Source organism: Ixodes scapularis, unplaced genomic scaffold (genome assembly GCF_016920785.2).
Source record: "Ixodes scapularis isolate PalLabHiFi unplaced genomic scaffold, ASM1692078v2 PGA_scaffold13__105_contigs__length_92229423, whole genome shotgun sequence".
Taxonomy (NCBI): Eukaryota; Metazoa; Arthropoda; class Arachnida; order Ixodida; family Ixodidae; genus Ixodes; species Ixodes scapularis.
In genome coordinates, this window is record NW_024609839.1 from 5,931,423 (window position 1) to 5,952,693 (window position 21,271).

The following is a 21,271-nucleotide window of genomic DNA, read 5'->3' on the forward strand; positions in this document are numbered from 1 at the left end:
CGAAACAAGTTTCTTTTACCAAAATGTGTACAGGCTAAAAGAAACACGTCCCAGGAACGTGAAGCGAAAAAAAAGAAGTTTTCTTTTAATGACGTGCTGAACTTGAACACTATTAGAAATCTTCTCCCATGAGTTAATTTATTCCTTAACGTGAAAAAAAAACTATAAATATATTATTTCGTATTCTGCAGATGGCAATGATATGTACTGTCTGTGGTGTTAATTTAAATGCGATACCTCAAACAACTTAGACGAAAATAAATATCAAGTTTAGGTTATAATTGCATGCAGATACATGTTTGGACATTTCTTCGAAACTCACGTTGAATAACAATAATCACATCTTAACACGGCACTTACCTAGGCTATACATAGATCATTCTTAAAAAAAGTATAACATATCTACCATAAATAGCTCCGGCTGCAGCGTGCTTCAAATCTGGCACAAACGATAATCGTCAAAAACCCGTCGTCCTTCCTCGCCCCTTCGGGGATTTATTTCTTTAAACCTAAGCATGCCAGAACATTGAAATAAACGACATTGTCTTTCGTAAGGAACGCAGCACCGCGTGTAAAAGTTCGAGAAAAAAAAAATTACGAATGTACCCCACTACTTGAAATCAAATGAAACCCTCCGCCGGTCTTTCGAAGTTCGACGAACGTCGAACTTTTACCCTAAAAGTTCGAAGTTCGTCGAACTTCTGACTTTTCAGAATCCGAAAGTTCGAAACTTTTCGAATTCTCTTGATAAATAAGTTCGAAAGTTCGAAATTCATCGAATTTTTTGGTCAGTCAAGTTCGAAAGTTCGACAAGCATCGAACCTTGCAGCGCAATAAATTCGAAAGTTCGAAAAATATCGAATTTTTTAGCGTAATAAGTTCGACGGTTCGAAAAGCGTCGAACTTCTTAGCTTAACAAGTTCGAAAGTTCGACCTCCGTCGAATTTTACGATATAGACAATTCGAAAAATCGAAATCTTTCGAACCTTTCGAATCGCTTGATTCGATCATCGAAACTTCGATTCGAAAAAAGTTCGCGGCATCCCTAGACAATATGGACTGCTGAGAAAAGGAAAAAATCGTAAGGGTGCTGGCGAGCTGGTGAATATTAACCATGTTGAATTAATCTGAGACTGGGGTACAGAAGAAACATCAAAACGTAGAAGGGACAGAAAATAGACAGGACGACGGGAGCTGAGTTTGAGACGTCGTCCTGTCTATTTTCTGTCCCTTCTATGTTTTGATGTTTCTTCTCTACCCCAGTCTCAGGTTAATTCTACATGCCGTGAAAGGTCATTTTAGGTATGTTCATTCAAGTAAATTCTTATTTCAGATAATTTTGTCATTGAATTCTCAACATGAATGACATAATTGATAACAAAGGCCTGCATGTGAAGTATGCCTTCTGACAAAGACCCAACTAAAGTGGTTACTTCCAAGCTTGGTCTAATGTAGTGTATTCTATTGGCAAACAGTGGAAGCAAGCTCTGCGTCAGAGTTGGCCAGGGCACTCGGATCGGATGTTCGAGATCAGGTTTGAATATCCCGCATACGACCTCTCAAACCAAACTTGATTGCCCAGGGGGTCTTGACTGTACCCCGATAAAGTACAAAGTAAATGAGAGGTGATGTACTTTGAGTAATGTAGTAAGTACACTGGGTGTAATGTACTTCAAGTACAGTATTGTGGCATCCATGTTGGACCACAGAGTTAGCAATTCTCGAAGCCTCTGCACGTCTCGAGAGTAAAGTCAAGTGGCCACAGAGTAGTTTTTTCCAGAAATGGCGCCAAATTCACAAGTCCTTCCGATTTGTGAATTTGGCGCCGCTTTCGCTGGCTTATTACACCCAAGGGGATTAATGTACTAGGGGAGAATGTGACGTCAGCCCTTCCGCAAGCCATCCTCTCGTAGAGGAGTGTCCTCTCCGAAAAAAAGAGATAATGTGACACCTGAGATTGTGGTGCGAGGAACTTTTAAGGGGGCACGTGGCCTCAAAATTCAAAATTTCCAGAAAATTTTTTTTTTTTTTTTTTAACAATTATATGTTTGTTTATTAACTTCCAAAGAATGGTTTCAGGAAATTTTATTTATACACATGCAGGATTTATCTCACAATAAATTATTTTCTACATGTTTTTTTATTTAGTGTTGCTTCATACTCGTTTAACATAGCCAGAACACCTTAGCCTCATTGGAAGTGCCAATTACCCTAGATTTGGCCTGTAGAAGCTTTCAAAGTTTAAAGGTATCAATGGCCAGGAGAACCTTTACATCCAAACAAAATAAAATCCAGAAAACTTTGGTATAAGCAATCTTATTGGTTGAGATTCGAAACAGGGTTTACGATTGGTCCTGCCCAGTGACGTGATATTGTGTCATCTTCAGTAACACCCTTTCACAGTATCTTCCACATCAGACGCTATTCCTGCTTTGCTGCACTTCCTTAGTATGATTTCCCTCTTGGTTCTTGCCAGTTTATCTGTCAAGCAATGTCTGCTACAAAAGTTGGCTTGCCTACAAATGACACAAACTGCTAGCTATTGCCAGGGGAACAACAAAGTCTCAAAGGGAAAGGTGGATTTTGCCTACCTCGGACTCATAGAAAAGAAAGAAACCGAGAGTTGAAACTTCAAATGCCTTTTTCTCAGTTCCACTTTTTGGCAGGAAATGTGGTATGAGGAAATGTATCATTTGACATTTGGAAAGTGTAAAGATTTCAATCGGTGGTGTCCTGGACTGAAATTTCCTGAGGAACAAGTGGTACTCATATTCTGAAAAAGCTAACTTCTTCATGACAAAAACTGGATATTTTAAAACACAGAAATTCGTTAAAATCTTTTCCACTTTCTGGGTGTTATTGTTTTTCTTTAGAATTGCATTTTCTACAATTAATTTTTACCTTAACTTGCACTATGGGTATTCTACTTCACATTAAAACAAGCGTTTTGTGGATTGCAATTATTATATTTTTTAAATACATTTCCTACTGAAGTCACTTTCTCTGGAGCTTTTTAAGCATTGTGTGTTGTAGAATTGGCCTAGAAGACTGAAACTTTGGATGTCATCAATCCTAATGGGATTCAATTCACCCTGAAAGTTTGAATCAATTTAAGGGAACGGTTCAAAAGTTGACCCTCCCAGGCCATGTCCCCCCTTAAGTCGAAGGAAAAGACAAAATAGAATGTATCGAAACATTGTGACAATAGAATGTCATAACGTTTTGAGACATTGCGACATTAAGTCGAAGCTGTCACATTAGAATTAATTGTCCTAATATTTTTAACTAGCTCGCTGACCGAGCAAGAAGTAGAGACTTCAAAGCCAGAACAAACAGAGTGATGCGTCGTCTGCTCGCGTGTCTGGTGAGAGTAGAACACCACTCCCAATATTTCTCAGAGTTGACAAAGCACCATTTTGAGATAGAATTCTTTCAAGTCGGGAGTTGTACTTTCTTCAGAAAGTACCAGAAAAAAATGCAGTCACCGCTTAACCATTTTGGGAAATTTCTGACCCTTGTCTTCAAAATTACATTTGTTGCCATCAAAATCAAGTTTCTAGCCACAAAAAAAAAAAAAAAATTAAAAAAAACTTCAGTGTTGGCACTTCTTGGCAGAGCCTAGGCCATGACCGAAGCTGGCTCATCCATAATGGTTGAGCGTGTGAACCGGGGAAGGCAGACGAGCTATACTCGTCCTGAACGGTTTGGGGAAAGCCAGGCCCGTCCAAAACGGAGAAGTACAAGTACATACTCAGAGAATGTACGTCGTCTTTGTCTACTTTAGGTACATTGGACTTTAAGTACCTAAAGCATTTCCCAACACTGATAAAAACTATATAAAGGTGACGAGAGTTAAGATAAAAATAAACCTATACAGCAGTTGATATAAAATTTCTTGCAAGAGTATTGAAAAAAAGGTATCGCCAGAATAGCGCAGTCTGCCATAAACTGCAACTAAGAGCTGTTAGGTTAAAGTTTCTTTTTTTAATATCTCTGGGGGAGTGCTCTCCCTTTAAAACTCGGTTGCGAAACAAGATAAGCAAAATCGCGATGCTTCCTTCACGGCTTCACTGCAGTACACAGGCACATTCAACAAAGCTAACTTCCTAGTAGAAAAACCCAGAGAGGGACAAGAACACCACCATTTCAAAACAACAATGATTTAATTTAACACAGACTTCATTGTTGTTCTTGTCCCTTTTGCTCCTTGTCTCTGGGTTTTTCTACTATGATTCGTCACCAGCTTGCCTGCATCTTTACTGCCAGAGTAGACTGCCAGAGATATTGCTGTCAGTAAGATCAAATAGGATAGTATGTTATTTGTGGCTATAATCAAAAGTTGATCCAGGCATGTAGCAGGGCCTGAGCCATTATATTTTCAGTAATAATAAAGTGAAATCAAGTTTTGGCACAAATTCCTTACATTTGGGCTAAATGTAGGAGGATGTAGTAGGGTATCCCTTTGGGCACAGAAATCGCATCACTGGACTGGTTAATTCTAAGGATTTTTCTATGTGCTCTACAAGTCCAGCAACCCTGGGAGCATAGAAAAACCATGCTGAAGAAGCTTAACTTTATTGCTTTTATCTACCGTGTGCATGGTCTAAGCTGCCAAGCGGCTAAGCCAATTAAGCATGGCTGCGGGCATTTGGTCACCACGGCTAACAAAGCTTGGTTTGGGCACGTCCGTCCATGGAATACTAATGCCAACAAACATGTCACGGTCTGTCACAGAGTCCCAAGAATTGTTTTCCGTGCTGCAGCGGAAACCGGCGTACAACTTTTCTTGCAAGAAACTGCCCAAGGTGCGCTAAGAAAAGATTGCAATTCGCGGAGCATGGTGAACACTGCACAACTTCATTAGCCAAGTGCTTTCGTTGGTGGAGGCAAGCAAAATTCTCCCGGGGAGCAAATTCAAAGTATGCTTAATGAGAAGCATTTTGCTGTCCCCGCTGGCACTGAATTATCGGCTGTATCCACAGGGAGCACGAAATACAATGAAAATGCAGCTGTTCTGAAGAATATATTGTCACGAATGACAGAGGCAGGATGTGAACTAAAGATTTGAGAGAGAACCGAATAAAAGTTGGGGAAAGGCAAGGTCTTCTCAATTCTTTCAAGAAAGAGTTTCTCAAGGGTTACTCCTTGTGACAGCACAAATGGAGCAAGTCCTTTGTGCATACAAATATAACCAGTTTGTGTTAGAGTTGATACCAGAACACACAATTTTCCTAACACTGAGCTGAGCCATTTCAAACTGCAGCAACAAAACACTAGTCCAACCAACGCTTTGTAAATCCACATGTTCACCTAGCTGTGTTTGCCCTCCTTCTCCAGCCTTTCCTAACCAGTTTGTTTTATCTTTCTATTTCCTAAGGAGTGCTTGCCACTGCTACTGGTAGTTGCAAACAGTATGAATGGCAGATAGTCTCCTTTGACATACTCTCTTCTAATGTATGGTTAGCATGGTGAAACCAAAAGAGCAAGAAAACTTTTATCTGAATCACATGGATACTTCGAAATAGGCGCTTGTATTCCAGCTGTTGAACACCAAGATTTCCCTGGTGCTTCAATGCAATCTGCCATTCATATTCCTTAGGAAATAAGGGGCTTTAGGGGGCAACACAAGGAAACAAAGGTAAAAAAAGATAAAGTTGGTCGGTTTTCATAGTCTTCACAGAGATTATCTAGTGCTGTCAAGACACGTCTGGTCAAACCTTCCAGACATCAATCTTTTCTTGTTTTGGTGTAGTTGAATAAACTCAGTTGTTCTTTAGATCTTCTGTTCTTTCTTGTCCCAGGGTTTTAACTTTCTATGCTCTGCAATAGAGCAACACCCCTTGTACACGCTTTGTCTCTTTTAAGTCCCTAAAATGAAGACAAGCTAGCTCAATTGGAGTGAATGTTTCTTGTCACTTTTCTCTATTGGAGCTCATATGCTATGCAACATTTTGCATCACAAGTTCGTTCAAGTTACTCTAAGGAGGTAAGGAGAGCTTAAAAGAAATAAAAGGTGGATTTTTTCAAATGTTAGAGAAATGACTTGCGTTTCTCAATTAATAACAAAACTACAATGATAGCCAAGTTTCATATAATCGTAAACTGTGTTTCAAGATGCACATTTTAACATCTTTTGTGACGTTTTGCATAAAGTTGTTTGTTCGTAAATAATTTGTGAAAATGTCTAAAACATCTCTTTGTTTACATGTTTTTGTATAGAAATATATAATTTTTCATATTTGGTGCTCATGTTGTAAATTGTCTATAAAATAAATGAAAAATATTTTAACTACGTGCCTGCTTTGGTGTGACATTGGTGGCTGAGCAAATTACCATAGTGAAATCTCGGCAATGTCCATGCCCCCCTGCTGTCTCGTTGAAGAACATAAAAAGATTTAATGAGCGTTAATCCCAAAAAGCATACGCTGCGACAGCCCTTTATCATTGGCCCCCTCGCGGTGCAGACGACGATTTGTTCGAGGGGCAACCAAACGCTTTGAAGGTTGCCCACAGCCTCGAGCTTCTCAATTTTATACCTCCCAAGAACATGGCTATATATTCCATAAAGAAATATTGAACTTGGAAACAGTCAGGTGCAAAAGGATTGGTGGCTGAGCACGTTAATAGAGAGCAGCTCCAAGCACATAGAGCTAGAGCTCGTACCCAGGGGTCCTCGGCTCAATCCCTGTACCTGCCCGTACCTGATACCGTCGTGCGGTGCCACTACTGCGTTATATGTAGGCTGTATACTTTCCAGTTTTAACCTAACCGATAAACATCTGCCACTGTCGAAAATACAAAATCGGTTGAAACCGAAAAACACCGCTTTTTTTCATATTTTCGAACAAGCGCCACCTTTTTACCGAAAAAGTCCTGTACACTTGCCAGTTTTAACTAAGAAAACACGAAAATAAAAATGATTCCAAACAAAAAAAATATATATATTTTCGCTAGCAATGTTGTATTTTTTTTTTGCACTGCAAAGTCCTACGCAAATTTGTGCCGAACAGATTACCAGTGCACTTTGCCTGTTCTTGGAGGGCTTTGTTCTCCAAGGTGAGCTTGAAGGTCACTATCAGTGGCCCCAGAGTCCCCAGCCTTTTCGGGTGTTTTGGGGCTTTCCGTGCCCAAAAGTGGAGCGGGCATTCTCGAAATTGCGCCTTGTCAACAGTGAATGGCATGGATTACCATCACCAAGTGTGAAAGAGATTGTGGAAAAGATGGAAAGTTGTTTTTCGTCTTTCACCGTTTTTAGTGTCTGCACGAGAAAATTTAGCATATTGGAGAAATAAATAAACTAGTGGTGATCATCTCCAAGGGAGACGTACCTTGGGGGGCAACGGCCGGTCGGGGTCGTGGCAAGCCTTGTGTCGCACGAGGGTTTGCTGCAAAACAACAAGCGTCAGAGCCGGGCTTCTGCTTCCCACTAGGGAGAGGTACCTTGGCAAAGAAGGTTCGGGAACAGCCCGGGGCGTCGCACGCAAACCTCTTGTTTTCGTGCGCCTTGCGGATGTGGTCGTGCAGGTTCCGCTGGTGCAGGTAGAAGCGGCCGCAGCCCTCGTGCGGACAGCAGAACGTCTCCCGGTCGCTCTGGTGCGTCTCCTGGTGCGACTCCACGCTCGACTTGGAGTAGAAGACCCGGTCGCACCAATGGCAGGAAAAGCCTGCATCCACCTCACCGTTACTTCCTCCCGCCCCAAGGACAAGTGCAGCTCGTCACCTGCCATTTTCTGCTTTATGATACACTTTTCCATGCGGTTGGTGTGCTTTATGACTGGATCAGCTCGTCAAATAAGAATAGTTTCTCGCTCCATACAACAGATGGTGCTAGGAAAACAGTAACTATCATCGTCATCTTTGATGTTCAAAATAAAAATATAATGTATGCTAGAAAAACAATTGAGATAATCATTGTATTCAGTTTGATTTTTAAATCTTTACGGTCACACTGTGGCAGCCAAAACCAGTATGGCTTCTCTTCTTTTGCAATACAAAACTAAACTGTACTGCACTTTTGATACAAGGAAGGCAGCACGTGGAATTTCCACTGACGATCAAGTTGAATTATGCTCTTGGAGTGAAAATGATGGCAGTGACATCTCTCTTGGAATCAGACGATGCAGTGGAGCCCCCGAGGTTTGTCTCGAAAACCTGGGCTCAAGTTGCCACAACTACAAGAGCCATTGGAGGCTCTTTTCGATGATGAGCAATCTGAGCAAACATTTGCGGTACAGAGAGTGGGTTCCCGTTACAAGAAACAACTGGGTAGACTATCGCACGAAAGCCACACCAAACAAGGTACTGATCCAAGAACCCATCGATCCAGACATTTGGAGAAATCCCGAGAATGCTGCACTTAGTGGACAAGGAGAGCATTCAAAATCAATCGAAAGCCAGTCTACAATGAGCTTGTCCAGAGATTCGACGAGAGCCCAATGCTTTTTAAAGCTGCCTTCCTTCTCTGCGAGTCACAGAAATACTTGGAATCCAGTTTGCAGTGACCAAGCACTTGGGAACAGGGGCGGATGCAGGACTTTCCTGAGGGGGGGTCAGGTGTTGGTCAGCGTGCCATATGTTTAGGAACCCCCTCCCACTCTCCCTCGTTTCACGCCCTAAATTTTACACATGCAGAAATCAAGAGGGGAGTCAGGACATCCGGACCCCCCTCTAAATCCGCCCCTGCTTGGGAATGGCCACAAAGGGGGTTGTGGAACTGGCAGAGAACAGCCAATTGACGAGAGAGTCCTATGGAAGAACAAGAGCAAAAGCATCTTCCCCTGGGATTGAAGAGAGGTGAGATAAGAAAGAGGCAAACGCTTGGCATTACAGTAGAAGGAGAAAAATCTGTCCACAGTGATACCATTTGCAGACAGTATGAACCGCACGATGGGAGGAGTGTTGTCCAGTTACTCAGATATTTCAACACCTCTTGGACGAGGCGACATGCAATTCCTTTGTAGTGGCCTTGGTAGCAATGGCTACAGCTGGTCAAAGCCATTGCAACCAGGTACATTGAGCCAAACAGGAAGAAAGGTCCCATTGTATATTCTGGTGACAGACAAAAAAAAAAGGACCTGGAAGCCATGAGTGGAATTCTCTGCTTTGAGCACTACCATACATGCCTGCAGTAGCTTGAGAAATCTTTTTTTCTGTTGCTCTCTAAAAGAAATGTAGTATGCCAAATAAAATTTATAATATTGCAGGAAGGTAACATACTTTAGTGTTACCTTTTGCAGTGGCGGGCCGATTCATCATGAAGCCGAGGGGGCAAAAAGAAAGTGAGGATGTCCTATGCTAATTGGAATTTGAGGTCAAAACTGCCGTGTGGTCCTCGAGTCCGTTTCTGGGGTCGTGCCGGGGGCTGCATATAACTGCCTCGCGGGTTTCCCACCCCTGGTTCACAAGGAGAAAAAAAATTAAACCATACTGGTAGAATTTTTGGCCAAAAGGGTTAACTTCAAGTAGGTTAAAAAACATGTAAGTAGATTCTCTCAGTATGTACTTAAAGTATTTGTTCTGATACTTTTGAGGAAAGTACATCTCCCAAAGTGTCAACTCTGAAGAAATACTCGGGGGGATATTCTACTCGCCAGAAACGCAAGCAGACGACGCTCCATTTGTGCCGGCTCGGTGAAATTAAGCTCTTTCAATGAGTGTGCTTGGCTTTCCATACACGAATTCTCGGGTCGAGTAGACCCGTGTGGACCAACCACTAACAAACAGAAAAAATCATCTTTCGAGATGTCATCCGGTCATTTTTTCTTTTAGTCAAGTTATGGCAACTATAAGATCAATACAAATAGGTGCCTTAAAGCTGACTGTGTTAGATTGGTCGTCAGCGAGCGTAAAACAACTACTCTGCCACTTGACTTGATCCAATATTCTCCGCCATTTCCGAAAATAACTGATGCACCCCTGGGGCAATGCATACCAGTTTTAAAAAACATACTGTAGAGGTAGGGTTCTGTGTTTTCGGAGTTTATTTTTCGTCACATTCGGAGGGTGTTTTTCAGAGTTTGTTTTTTGCCGAAAATTCGGAGCTTATCAAAGTTTATTTTTGTTTTCTTCTCAATTCTCTGAAATTCAGAGTTTAATTTTGCAGTGTTTTTTATGAACCCATTTGCTACCAAAGCCGGCAAATCACCGGGTTTGGTAGCAATATGACCCCTGACTGCAAATCGTTGTCAGGGGCCATATTGCCCCCGCGTGAATTTCTGTTTTAAAGAGCCATTCATACATGGCGCTCTACGTAGACTTGGGGTAGTGCAGTTAGATACATTGCCTACAGACGGCGAGGGTCGTTCTGTCCGCTGTGTTTGTTTGAGCTTGTTCTTTTGTGTGTCGTCTTTCCCGCTCAGTCGCTCTCTGCTTGGAGAAGATGGCAGCGTCCAGTGTGCGGTGTGGCCTTTCTGACAATGAAATCATAGATATCCTCTTCGACAGCGATGATAACGGGACGTCTGGTGAGGATAGTGAGTTTTCGGAGCCTTCTGTCGACGATGGGAGCGATTCCGACAGCAGTTCTGAGTGTGAATCACGACAAGAGTGGTTGTGCGACGCCTAAGCGACCGAGGATGAAGTGCTTCAAGACCTTTCATACGAGGAAGGATCTGTGAGGGCCTATTGATTTATAGACTTGAACGAACCACTTAAAGGGGTACTCGGGAGAGTTTTTGAGTTATTTCAACTATATTTTCTGACCCCCCGGCCTTTACCCTTTCCGGTATGCTATTTAGTGTCGCGAAATTCATAATAGTCATTGTGAAATTGGCAAATGAAAATGATCCAAAAACCAGCATTCAAATATACCCGCACTTTTCAGTGCCGTGACACGAGTGGCAGGCAACGCTTGCCAGTCGAGCAAACAGCCTATAAAATAGAATATGCCAATCATTTGTTCAGTGCTGAAGCGCGGGTACTGGAGCGAGCTTCCAAAGCATTCATTTGACACCATGAAACTGCTTCCAATCAGTTGGGAACAAATGAGCGAACCCCTGCCTTCCACTGACGTCACTTTTTCGTTCTTGCCAGTAGAGACTTTCAGTTTGAAAAACACAGTCTAAAATTGTAAATTAAATAACTTTGTGAAAAAAAATTATTTTGACCTAATATTTGGGATACTATTTAAGCAATGTTGTTTCGCGAGTTTAGCAAAATTTCAAGCAAATCGGGGACCATGAAGAAATCGCCTAAGTACCCATTTAAGCATGTAAATAAACATGTTTCCTTGTTTTCTGCACTGAGTTTCACTGTACAAGCAAAACAGTCACGCCTAGTGTTTTAGGGGAAAAATGTGCGGTACGGACGGCCCGGTAGTGCGCGATGCACATGGAGTGGATTAAAAGTAAATAAATAATATCCGGGTGTATGCTGGACAGACAAGAAAAATGTGATTGTATCAATAATTATTTTCTTCAGTTGTCTTTGGCGTTGGTGCCATACTAGTGGCAATACTAATTTGTCCTACGACAAAAGTGGCACACAAATGTTGCTTCGATAAATGTCGGTACCTTAAAATCTATAAAAGTAGTCGTTGAGAAGCTTGTATTCATTCCATACTATTGCAGCAACCTACCTCGCTAAGCGTTTGTCCTGCAATCTTGTCATTATATTGAGAGTGTTTGAGAACAAGTTATCAAGCGCGTGTTTCACTCAAAATTTTTTTTTTTATATAAAAAGGAGCTTCATTACAGCATTGACACATTGATTTCAGAATCCAGCGGATGATGCACAAGGACGATTTGTGGGACATATTTAGCAAGGCCGTGAGCCCCTTTGTTTGGTTCTAACCGGCATTTGCGGCTGAAGATGTGAAGCCTTGGCACTGCGTGTGCAGAGTTTGGTTCCCTCGGGAGAACTGCCTTTCAGAAGAGGGGTCTCCATTTGTTTGGGAAAGCTTGGGGCGTCGCACTGCGCAGTGCCCCAAACTGGTCCAAGGACTCAAAGCTCTCTATTATTCCATGCTTGTGAAAAGAACTTTATAAAATATTGAGTGGGTAGCTCAAAATATCCTAATAAGGATACTTTATTAATATTTATGTTGAACAGTTGCCAGCTTCCGCGACGCATAAGCGCGTGAAAAACAACCAGTGACGTGTCCCCGCAGTGTTAGCATGTTCAAAAGGCACCCATGAAAAGCCGAAGCATTTTCCTTTTAAAATAATTACTCTCAGTCTAAAAAATGTATTGTAATGTCCTCAATCATTTAGTTTAGTGCACAATTTGTGGTTGCTCCAAGTATTGAGAACAAATAGAAAAGCTTCTCCCGCAGCGTGAAGCTGTTGGAAAGCGAGCGACTGTTCAACTCAACCCCCCTTTTATGCTTTCATCTTGAAATGATTTTCCAAATCAAAGTTACACGTTAATAATGCTGCAACGTAAAGGAAGCGAGCATTTATCCTTGCATCACCACTACCTTTACATTTCTGAGCAAAAAGAGCTCCTCTGCACTTAGCATCAGCCGTCAATCGGGGATGGAAACAATCTATTTGCGCAAAACAGAAAACAAAACAAGAAGGTGTGAGTAGCCACTATGCGAGAGTAGCCACGACGATAGCCAAGATAAATCTAGGAAACTTTTATGAAAGAATAGATGCTCACTGATGTTACCTCGGAATATAAAGAGTAAAATATATTGTAAAAACTTTAGGACCCTGCAACACTAACGTGCGGTTGCTGTTTCCGGAGCACGAATAGAACAGGAAAGCAGTATGGCTATTCAAATGCTGGCTAGATTGGCCTTAAGAAAGATCCAAATCTTTCATTTTATTTCCTCGTTGGTTACGCAGCAAAACAGCGGTCGCTGAGCGTTGTTTCCACATGCCGCAAACGCCCACGGTGCTTTGCCGGTACGCCTCCTAGATGGCGACGGAAGCAAGATTGTCGCCATGTCCAACAGATGGCGGACGAATCTGCATAAACAGCTTGCCCAACACACAGCTTGTGCCCAATTCATTCGCAACAGATTCTCCAGATTTTGGAGTTTATCGGATGTGATAAAGCTTTTGTGCAAAGCGTTGGAACAAAATGCTGTCAATATACCTAGTGTTTTATGCAAATTCGCATCACTGCTCAGATGTACAAAGCAACACAAACCAGTGCACAACAAAGCAAGAGCAGAAACTTTAAAAGTTCATTTGGTTGTTTTACTCACCACGGCTATGCTTACGCTGTTTTTGTTTTTTGCTACATTTTTAACGTTTTTACCTCCAAAATGAAGATATAAATGGTGAAAAACACGGGGTGGGCTATCTTTGGGGATGGCGCGGCAAAACTTTATCAAAAATTGATGATGAACACCCTGGAACTGGCTACAAATCACGTGATGCAGGAACTGATACCGCAGATCATGGATACCGTAAATTTGTGTTCCACGATGGAATAAACAAGCAGGAATTCGCTACAAGCTCCTGTGTCACAGGGAAAGATACGGCAGGTTGCGAACGCAGCAGATTCACTTTTCATGGTACAAAGGACCCGCAGAAACTTACCGAGAACTCGCATCTCACGAGAAAAAAACCTAGCAAAATGGACAATTGAGCAAGTTGGTAAGGGACAGAGACAGACAGAGGAGAAAACACATGACAAGCGTTGAACGAAAAGAAAAAATACGCAGGATGTTGCTCCTGCTCGTGCAGGCATGCCGCTCCATGGCCGTTTCTTCTTTCACTCCACAAGACACCAGCTGAGTTATCCAAGATCCAAAAAGCTGATCTCGCTGCAGTCCCTGTCGGCTGGCTCACACACGAGGAACCGTTTTGTGTTACGTCTCCATCATTTCTCGGGGTAGTTTGTCCTTGTGTCGGAACATCGCTGTCGTGTTGGTGAACAGGGGTTGGCATCCGCAATCCCGGCAATGCATCGCGAGGTGTGTGTAAACGATTCCTTTCAAAGAACTGTGGTGTTCATATATTAGGGCAATGCCTCGTCTGTCCTATACAGTTGAACCTCTTATAACGAACACTGATATGCGAATTATTGGATATAGCGAACTAATCACGAAATTTGGTTGGTCATGCTTTATTTGGATGGGGGTTCTAGTTATATAACGAAACCGAAATTGTGAAATCTGACACGCTGTCGGTTATAGCGAAGCAATTCCAGCTTTTCTTGCATCACAAAACACTACGAAGGTTATTAAAAATTAGAAAAAGTACAAAAAAAAGTAATGGCAAAACGAAAAATTCTGAAAGTTTAGATCGCCCGATGTGCAAAGATGCGTGTTTCGGGAGGTAGTGTCACCTATGAACCGAGCGAATAACGGCGGTTGCGCCGCAGCTGGCCTCTCTGCGAGGCATCAAGAACCAGAGAAGACTAAAGACAACTGCCAACAACACCACTGGAGCAGAGCTGCAAATGGCGACAAAGCGAAAAGCCGTCTCTCTGGAGACAGAAGTGAAGGCTTTGAGGGCGGTGGACAGCGGTCGGAGGAAAAAAGAGATCACTGCGGACTTCAAGCTTGCACCAAGCACAATATCTACCATCCTAAGTGTAAGGAAGGAGATCCAAGACTGCTATTAATAAAACACCATCAAGATTGACCAAAAGAGCCTTAGGCCTTGCTTGCTTTGACCCGGACGTGGAGGAAGCTTTGTTCTCATGCTTTAAGGACGTAAGGGTGCGAAATCTGCCAGTGTCTGGTCAGCTTTTTCAAACGAAAGCTATCAGTCTGGCGCGTCTGTTAGGGCATGGTGATTTCAGCGCGAGCAGCGGTTGGCTCCAGCACAATGGCTCCAGGTGAAGACGCACCAGCCCATAATCACGTCTTCAAATAAATGGAATAATAGATCCAGGTAACGTCATTTCTCGTGTTGTAAATAGAAATCCTCATATTCTGATATATTTTTTTAATGCTGCCTAGTGACAGGTAAGGATCTCATGGTCCGCACTAGCGCGTCTTTATATCTTAGTGCTGTGCACCTTCTTGCACGGGCTCGATTGTGGCTACGTTCGCGTCAATTGTCGTGTGTACTTTTCCAACGAATATCGCATACAGCGAACAAATTTCTGCTCCCGATGCTAGTTCGTTATAACAAGGTTCGACTGTATACGCACACCCGCAGGAAAACGGAATCTTGTATACAACACCTGCTACGCAGCCGACAAGCTGCATTCTGTGTTTGACGCTGCGCCCGCTGCGAGACGTTGGATAGTCTTTTCTTATACGTTCGTTGACTGCGGAGCACACTGAGCTGAGCATGTGGCGGGCAGAAAAAACCACGTTCGCATCGTATCTCGAGGGGACTTTTTTGAGTCTGTGGGAAATGCCGTGGATGTACGGTATGACAAACTTTCTTCTTCTCTTTCTGCTCGAGGCCACGTTGTTCGATCTTTGGACCTGTTTCAAGGTGTTTCACCATTTTTTTGCAAGCTGAAGAGAGACCGAATTAGAATATTCGAATCCCTGAGCCGCTGAAATTGGGACATGAAGCTGGAGCTCAATTTGTGGATGCATGGGCTTGTTAAAGCAGTGCTCCGACAGGAAAAGGCAATGCCTTGTTTGAGTTTGGAGTGGGAAAGAATAGGACAAATTTCAGATGCAGCAGATTCAATTTTTGTAGTGCAATAAACAAGTGGGAATCCGCTACAAACTTGCCTGTCACAAAAAGTGATGTTGCGCGCGCAGATTGTGTACAAAAACGCGGGAATTCACTACAAACTCGTATGTTACGGGAACAAATACCGCAGATTGCGAACGCAGCAGAATATTTCACGATGCTATATACACGCGGGACCAACTCGCGTGGAATTGAGATCGAGCGCGCAGATTGCAAACAAAAACGCGGGAATCCACTACAAACTTTATCATGGGAACAACTCGCGTATTACGGGAGTCGATATCTAGCACGCAGATATCGATATCTAGCACGCAGATGCAGCAGATTCAATTTTTGTAGTGCAATAAACAAGTGGGAATCCGCTACAAACTTGCCTGTCACAAAAAGTGATGTTGCGCGCGCAGATTGTGTACAAAAACGCGGGAATTCACTACAAACTCGTATGTTACGGGAACAAATACCGCAGATTGCGAACGCAGCAGAATATTTCACGATGCTATATACACGCGGGACCAACTCGCGTGGAATTGAGATCGAGCGCGCAGATTGCAAACAAAAACGCGGGAATCCACTACAAACTTTATCATGGGAACAACTCGCGTATTACGGGAGTCGATATCTAGCACGCAGATATCGATATCTAGCACGCAGATGCAGCAGATTCAATTTTTGTAGTGCAATAAACAAGTGGGAATCCGCTACAAACTTGCCTGTCACAAAAAGTGATGTTGCGCGCGCAGATTGTGTACAAAAACGCGGGAATTCACTACAAACTCGTATGTTACGGGAACAAATACCGCAGATTGCGAACGCAGCAGAATATTTCACGATGCTATATACACGCGGGACCAACTCGCGTGGAATTGAGATCGAGCGCGCAGATTGCAAACAAAAACGCGGGAATCCACTACAAACTTTATCATGGGAACAACTCGCGTATTACGGGAGTCGATATCTAGCACGCAGATATCGATATCTAGCACGCAGATGCAGCAGATTCAATTTTTGTAGTGCAATAAACAAGTGGGAATCCGCTACAAACTTGCCTGTCACAAAAAGTGATGTTGCGCGCGCAGATTGTGTACAAAAACGCGGGAATTCACTACAAACTCGTATGTTACGGGAACAAATACCGCAGATTGCGAACGCAGCAGAATATTTCACGATGCTATATACACGCGGGACCAACTCGCGTGGAATTGAGATCGAGCGCGCAGATTGCAAACAAAAACGCGGGAATCCACTACAAACTTTATCATGGGAACAACTCGCGTATTACGGGAGTCGATATCTAGCACGCAGATATCGATATCTAGCACGCAGATGCAGCAGATTCAATTTTTGTAGTGCAATAAACAAGTGGGAATCCGCTACAAACTTGCCTGTCACAAAAAGTGATGTTGCGCGCGCAGATTGTGTACAAAAACGCGGGAATTCACTACAAACTCGTATGTTACGGGAACAAATACCGCAGACTGCGAACGCAGCAGAATATTTCACGATGCTATATACACGCGGGACCAACTCGCGTGGAATTGAGATCGAGCGCGCAGATTGCAAACAAAAACGCGGGAATCCACTACAAACTTTATCATGGGAACAACTCGCGTATTACGGGAGTCGATATCTAGCACGCAGATATCGATATCTAGCACGCAGATGCAGCAGATTCAATTTTTGTAGTGCAATAAACAAGTGGGAATCCGCTACAAACTTGCCTGTCACAAAAAGTGATGTTGCGCGCGCAGATTGTGTACAAAAACGCGGGAATTCACTACAAACTCGTATGTTACGGGAACAAATACCGCAGACTGCGAACGCAGCAGAATATTTCACGATGCTATATACACGCGGGACCAACTCGCGTGGAATTGAGATCGAGCGCGCAGATTGCAAACAAAAACGCGGGAATCCACTACAAACTTTATCATGGGAACAACTCGCGTATTACGGGAGTCGATATCTAGCACGCAGATATCGATATCTAGCACGCAGATGCAGCAGATTCAATTTTTGTAGTGCAATAAACAAGTGGGAATCCGCTACAAACTTGCCTGTCACAAAAAGTGATGTTGCGCGCGCAGATTGTGTACAAAAACGCGGGAATTCACTACAAACTCGTATGTTACGGGAACAAATACCGCAGATTGCGAACGCAGCAGAATATTTCACGATGCTATATACACGCGGGACCAACTCGCGTGGAATTGAGATCGAGCGCGCAGATTGCAAACAAAAACGCGGGAATCCACTACAAACTTTATCATGGGAACAACTCGCGTATTACGGGAGTCGATATCTAGCACGCAGATATCGATATCTAGCACGCAGATGCAGCAGATTCAATTTTTGTAGTGCAATAAACAAGTGGGAATCCGCTACAAACTTGCCTGTCACAAAAAGTGATGTTGCGCGCGCAGATTGTGTACAAAAACGCGGGAATTCACTACAAACTCGTATGTTACGGGAACAAATACCGCAGATTGCGAACGCAGCAGAATATTTCACGATGCTATATACACGCGGGACCAACTCGCGTGGAATTGAGATCGAGCGCGCAGATTGCAAACAAAAACGCGGGAATCCACTACAAACTTTATCATGGGAACAACTCGCGTATTACGGGAGTCGATATCTAGCACGCAGATATCGATATCTAGCACGCAGATGCAGCAGATTCAATTTTTGTAGTGCAATAAACAAGTGGGAATCCGCTACAAACTTGCCTGTCACAAAAAGTGATGTTGCGCGCGCAGATTGTGTACAAAAACGCGGGAATTCACTACAAACTCGTATGTTACGGGAACAAATACCGCAGATTGCGAACGCAGCAGAATATTTCACGATGCTATATACACGCGGGACCAACTCGCGTGGAATTGAGATCGAGCGCGCAGATTGCAAACAAAAACGCGGGAATCCACTACAAACTTTATCATGGGAACAACTCGCGTATTACGGGAGTCGATATCTAGCACGCAGATATCGATATCTAGCACGCAGATGCAGCAGATTCAATTTTTGTAGTGCAATAAACAAGTGGGAATCCGCTACAAACTTGCCTGTCACAAAAAGTGATGTTGCGCGCGCAGATTGTGTACAAAAACGCGGGAATTCACTACAAACTCGTATGTTACGGGAACAAATACCGCAGATTGCGAACGCAGCAGAATATTTCACGATGCTATATACACGCGGGACCAACTCGCGTGGAATTGAGATCGAGCGCGCAGATTGCAAACAAAAACGCGGGAATCCACTACAAACTTTATCATGGGAACAACTCGCGTATTACGGGAGTCGATATCTAGCACGCAGATATCGATATCTAGCACGCAGATGCAGCAGATTCAATTTTTGTAGTGCAATAAACAAGTGGGAATCCGCTACAAACTTGCCTGTCACAAAAAGTGATGTTGCGCGCGCAGATTGTGTACAAAAACGCGGGAATTCACTACAAACTCGTATGTTACGGGAACAAATACCGCAGATTGCGAACGCAGCAGAATATTTCACGATGCTATATACACGCGGGACCAACTCGCGTGGAATTGAGATCGAGCGCGCAGATTGCAAACAAAAACGCGGGAATCCACTACAAACTTTATCATGGGAACAACTCGCGTATTACGGGAGTCGATATCTAGCACGCAGATCGTGGACAAGAATGTGGGAACCCGCTACGGACTCGTTTGTCAGACATGCCGGTAGAGCAAATTCCGCGGCTGATGCGATTCCTGTCAGACATCACGTGATGTGGGACTCAGGGGGAGGGTGGGGGGGGGGGGGGGGGGGGAGCGATCTTTCGGAATTTTTGTGCTAGAGATATTTATTTAGCCAGAAAAACGGCATGGGCGGTCTCTCTTGGCGGGCGTTCTCTCAGAGCTTTGCGGTAAACATATTTTCTGAAAGGGCACAACGAACGGAACTTAGAGCAGCGAGTAAATTTCACCAAAAATAAATAAATACTTTTTAATCATAGAAATATTGTCATGGATGAAGGCAACAAGACGGTGAATATAGAACTGGAGATAAAGGTGTGCCAGAAACAAAAGAAATAACAAAGGTGGAGAAAGCGAGCAATAGCTGTCACTGTGACAGCTGTCTAGTGTGGGAGTGAATGAATCCAATATTCGACCTAGAATGTTGGGGAAAGAGCGAGACTGACTAGGCAAGGTTATCTTTTACACTTGGGGTAAGAATAAATCTTCTAGATGTGCAAAGAAGCGTTCCTTCTCGGTTATGCACGAGGCAATATAGCTCGTTAATTCAAACTTTCGGATAATTCGAACCAGTCACCATGGTCCGGTCACACTGCGTAGAGGTACATGCGTAAAATAACTCGTTAATTCGCTCTCAAATCGTTTCTGGCACCTGCAATTCAAACTGTCATGGGTGCAGTTTTCCCAGTCTAGCAACAGTGGCGCGGTGGGAGCCGCATCGCCGATAGAAATGTGCACACGGATATTTGAAACAATGTCGCCGGGCGTTGGAGAAACCAATAGGGGCACGCGGAGTGGTTTCTTTGGCGCCTTTTGAAGCGTCTCGCCTCCTTGTGTTCTCCTCCGCAGTTCTGCTTCCGTGCTTCGTTGAGCCGGGCCTACTGTGTTTGAGCCATACCGCCGATCCATTTGTGCTTGTGACTTGTCAGTTGGTGTTGGCCGTAGGACTGGGCGCCTTGAGATCACAATCTTGTCACCGGGTACAATGGGCCGAGGAAAGTAATGCTCGGAGAGAAAGTGGACATTTTGCATCAAGTAGACTCAGGAAAAGGTTGAGATTGCCGAGAAGCACGAGATCCCAAAGAGCACGTAGTCAATAAACAAGAAAAACAATCGAGGACGCCTATGAAGCTCAGGTTTTGGCCGCGACAGAAAAAGACTTTGCTCTGCCAAACACCCGGATTTGGAGAAGGCGCTCATCTCGTGGGTTAAAGAGATGAGAAGCCAAGATTTTCCTCTCAGCCGCCCCATCATCATGGCAAAGCCAGCCGAATTGGCACTACATTTTAAACACCACGACTTGGCCGCGTCTGAGGCATTGTTCCATCACTTCCGTGTCTGGTGAAGGTAAAGACGTGGAAACTTGCGCAATGTGGCGAAATGGATCCCTGCAGGGCTACCTGGAGAGCTACACGCCGCGTGACATCTTCAACGCATATGAGACTGCTCTATTTTTCGAGCTCTTGCCAAATCAAACGATCGCGTGGAGACAACTACGCAGGCGGGAAGCCAAGTAAAGAGCGTGTCATTGTCTTCACTGGAACGGAGAAGCTTCCCCTGCTCGTAATAGGAAAGTCCATGAAGCCTCCGTGTTTCAGGAAGATTTGCACACTGACAACGGAAGCCAACAGAAAGGCGTGGATGACTGGCGACTTGTTTAACAAGTGGCCTAGGAAGCCAGACAGAAAGTTTGAATCGAGCAACTGACAGGCCATCATATCAGTGCACAAGGTTGATGTAGAGCTGAAGGCGATGAAACTACTGTTTCTTCCACCAAACACGACCGCAGCACTCCAGCCCATGGACGAGGGTGTGAACAAGAACACTGAGTCCTTCTATGGACATCCATGCTGGAACGAATGATACTTCGCGCGGCCAAAAAGAACCAGACTTATAACATGACGCTCCTCAGCGCCATGCACATGCTGGCTGCGCATGGGATAGAGTCACCGCCGCAACAATTACAAACTGTTTTTGTCACAGGGGTTTTAG

At 43.7% G+C, this 21,271-nt stretch overlaps 1 protein-coding gene across 1 annotated transcript in view; it reads right to left on the minus strand.

Annotated features, from left to right (window-relative positions):
- LOC8041044 (transcription factor IIIA) overlaps positions 1-21,271 on the minus strand; it is a 49,538-nt gene that overhangs the window by 1,959 nt on the left and 26,308 nt on the right. The window contains exons 7-8 of the mRNA XM_029989522.4: positions 7,441-7,664; positions 7,329-7,385 (exon numbers count right to left, since the gene is read on the minus strand). Of these exons, the coding sequence (XP_029845382.2) occupies positions 7,329-7,385; positions 7,441-7,664 (281 nt within the window). The remainder of the gene's footprint in view (positions 1-7,328; positions 7,386-7,440; positions 7,665-21,271) is intronic.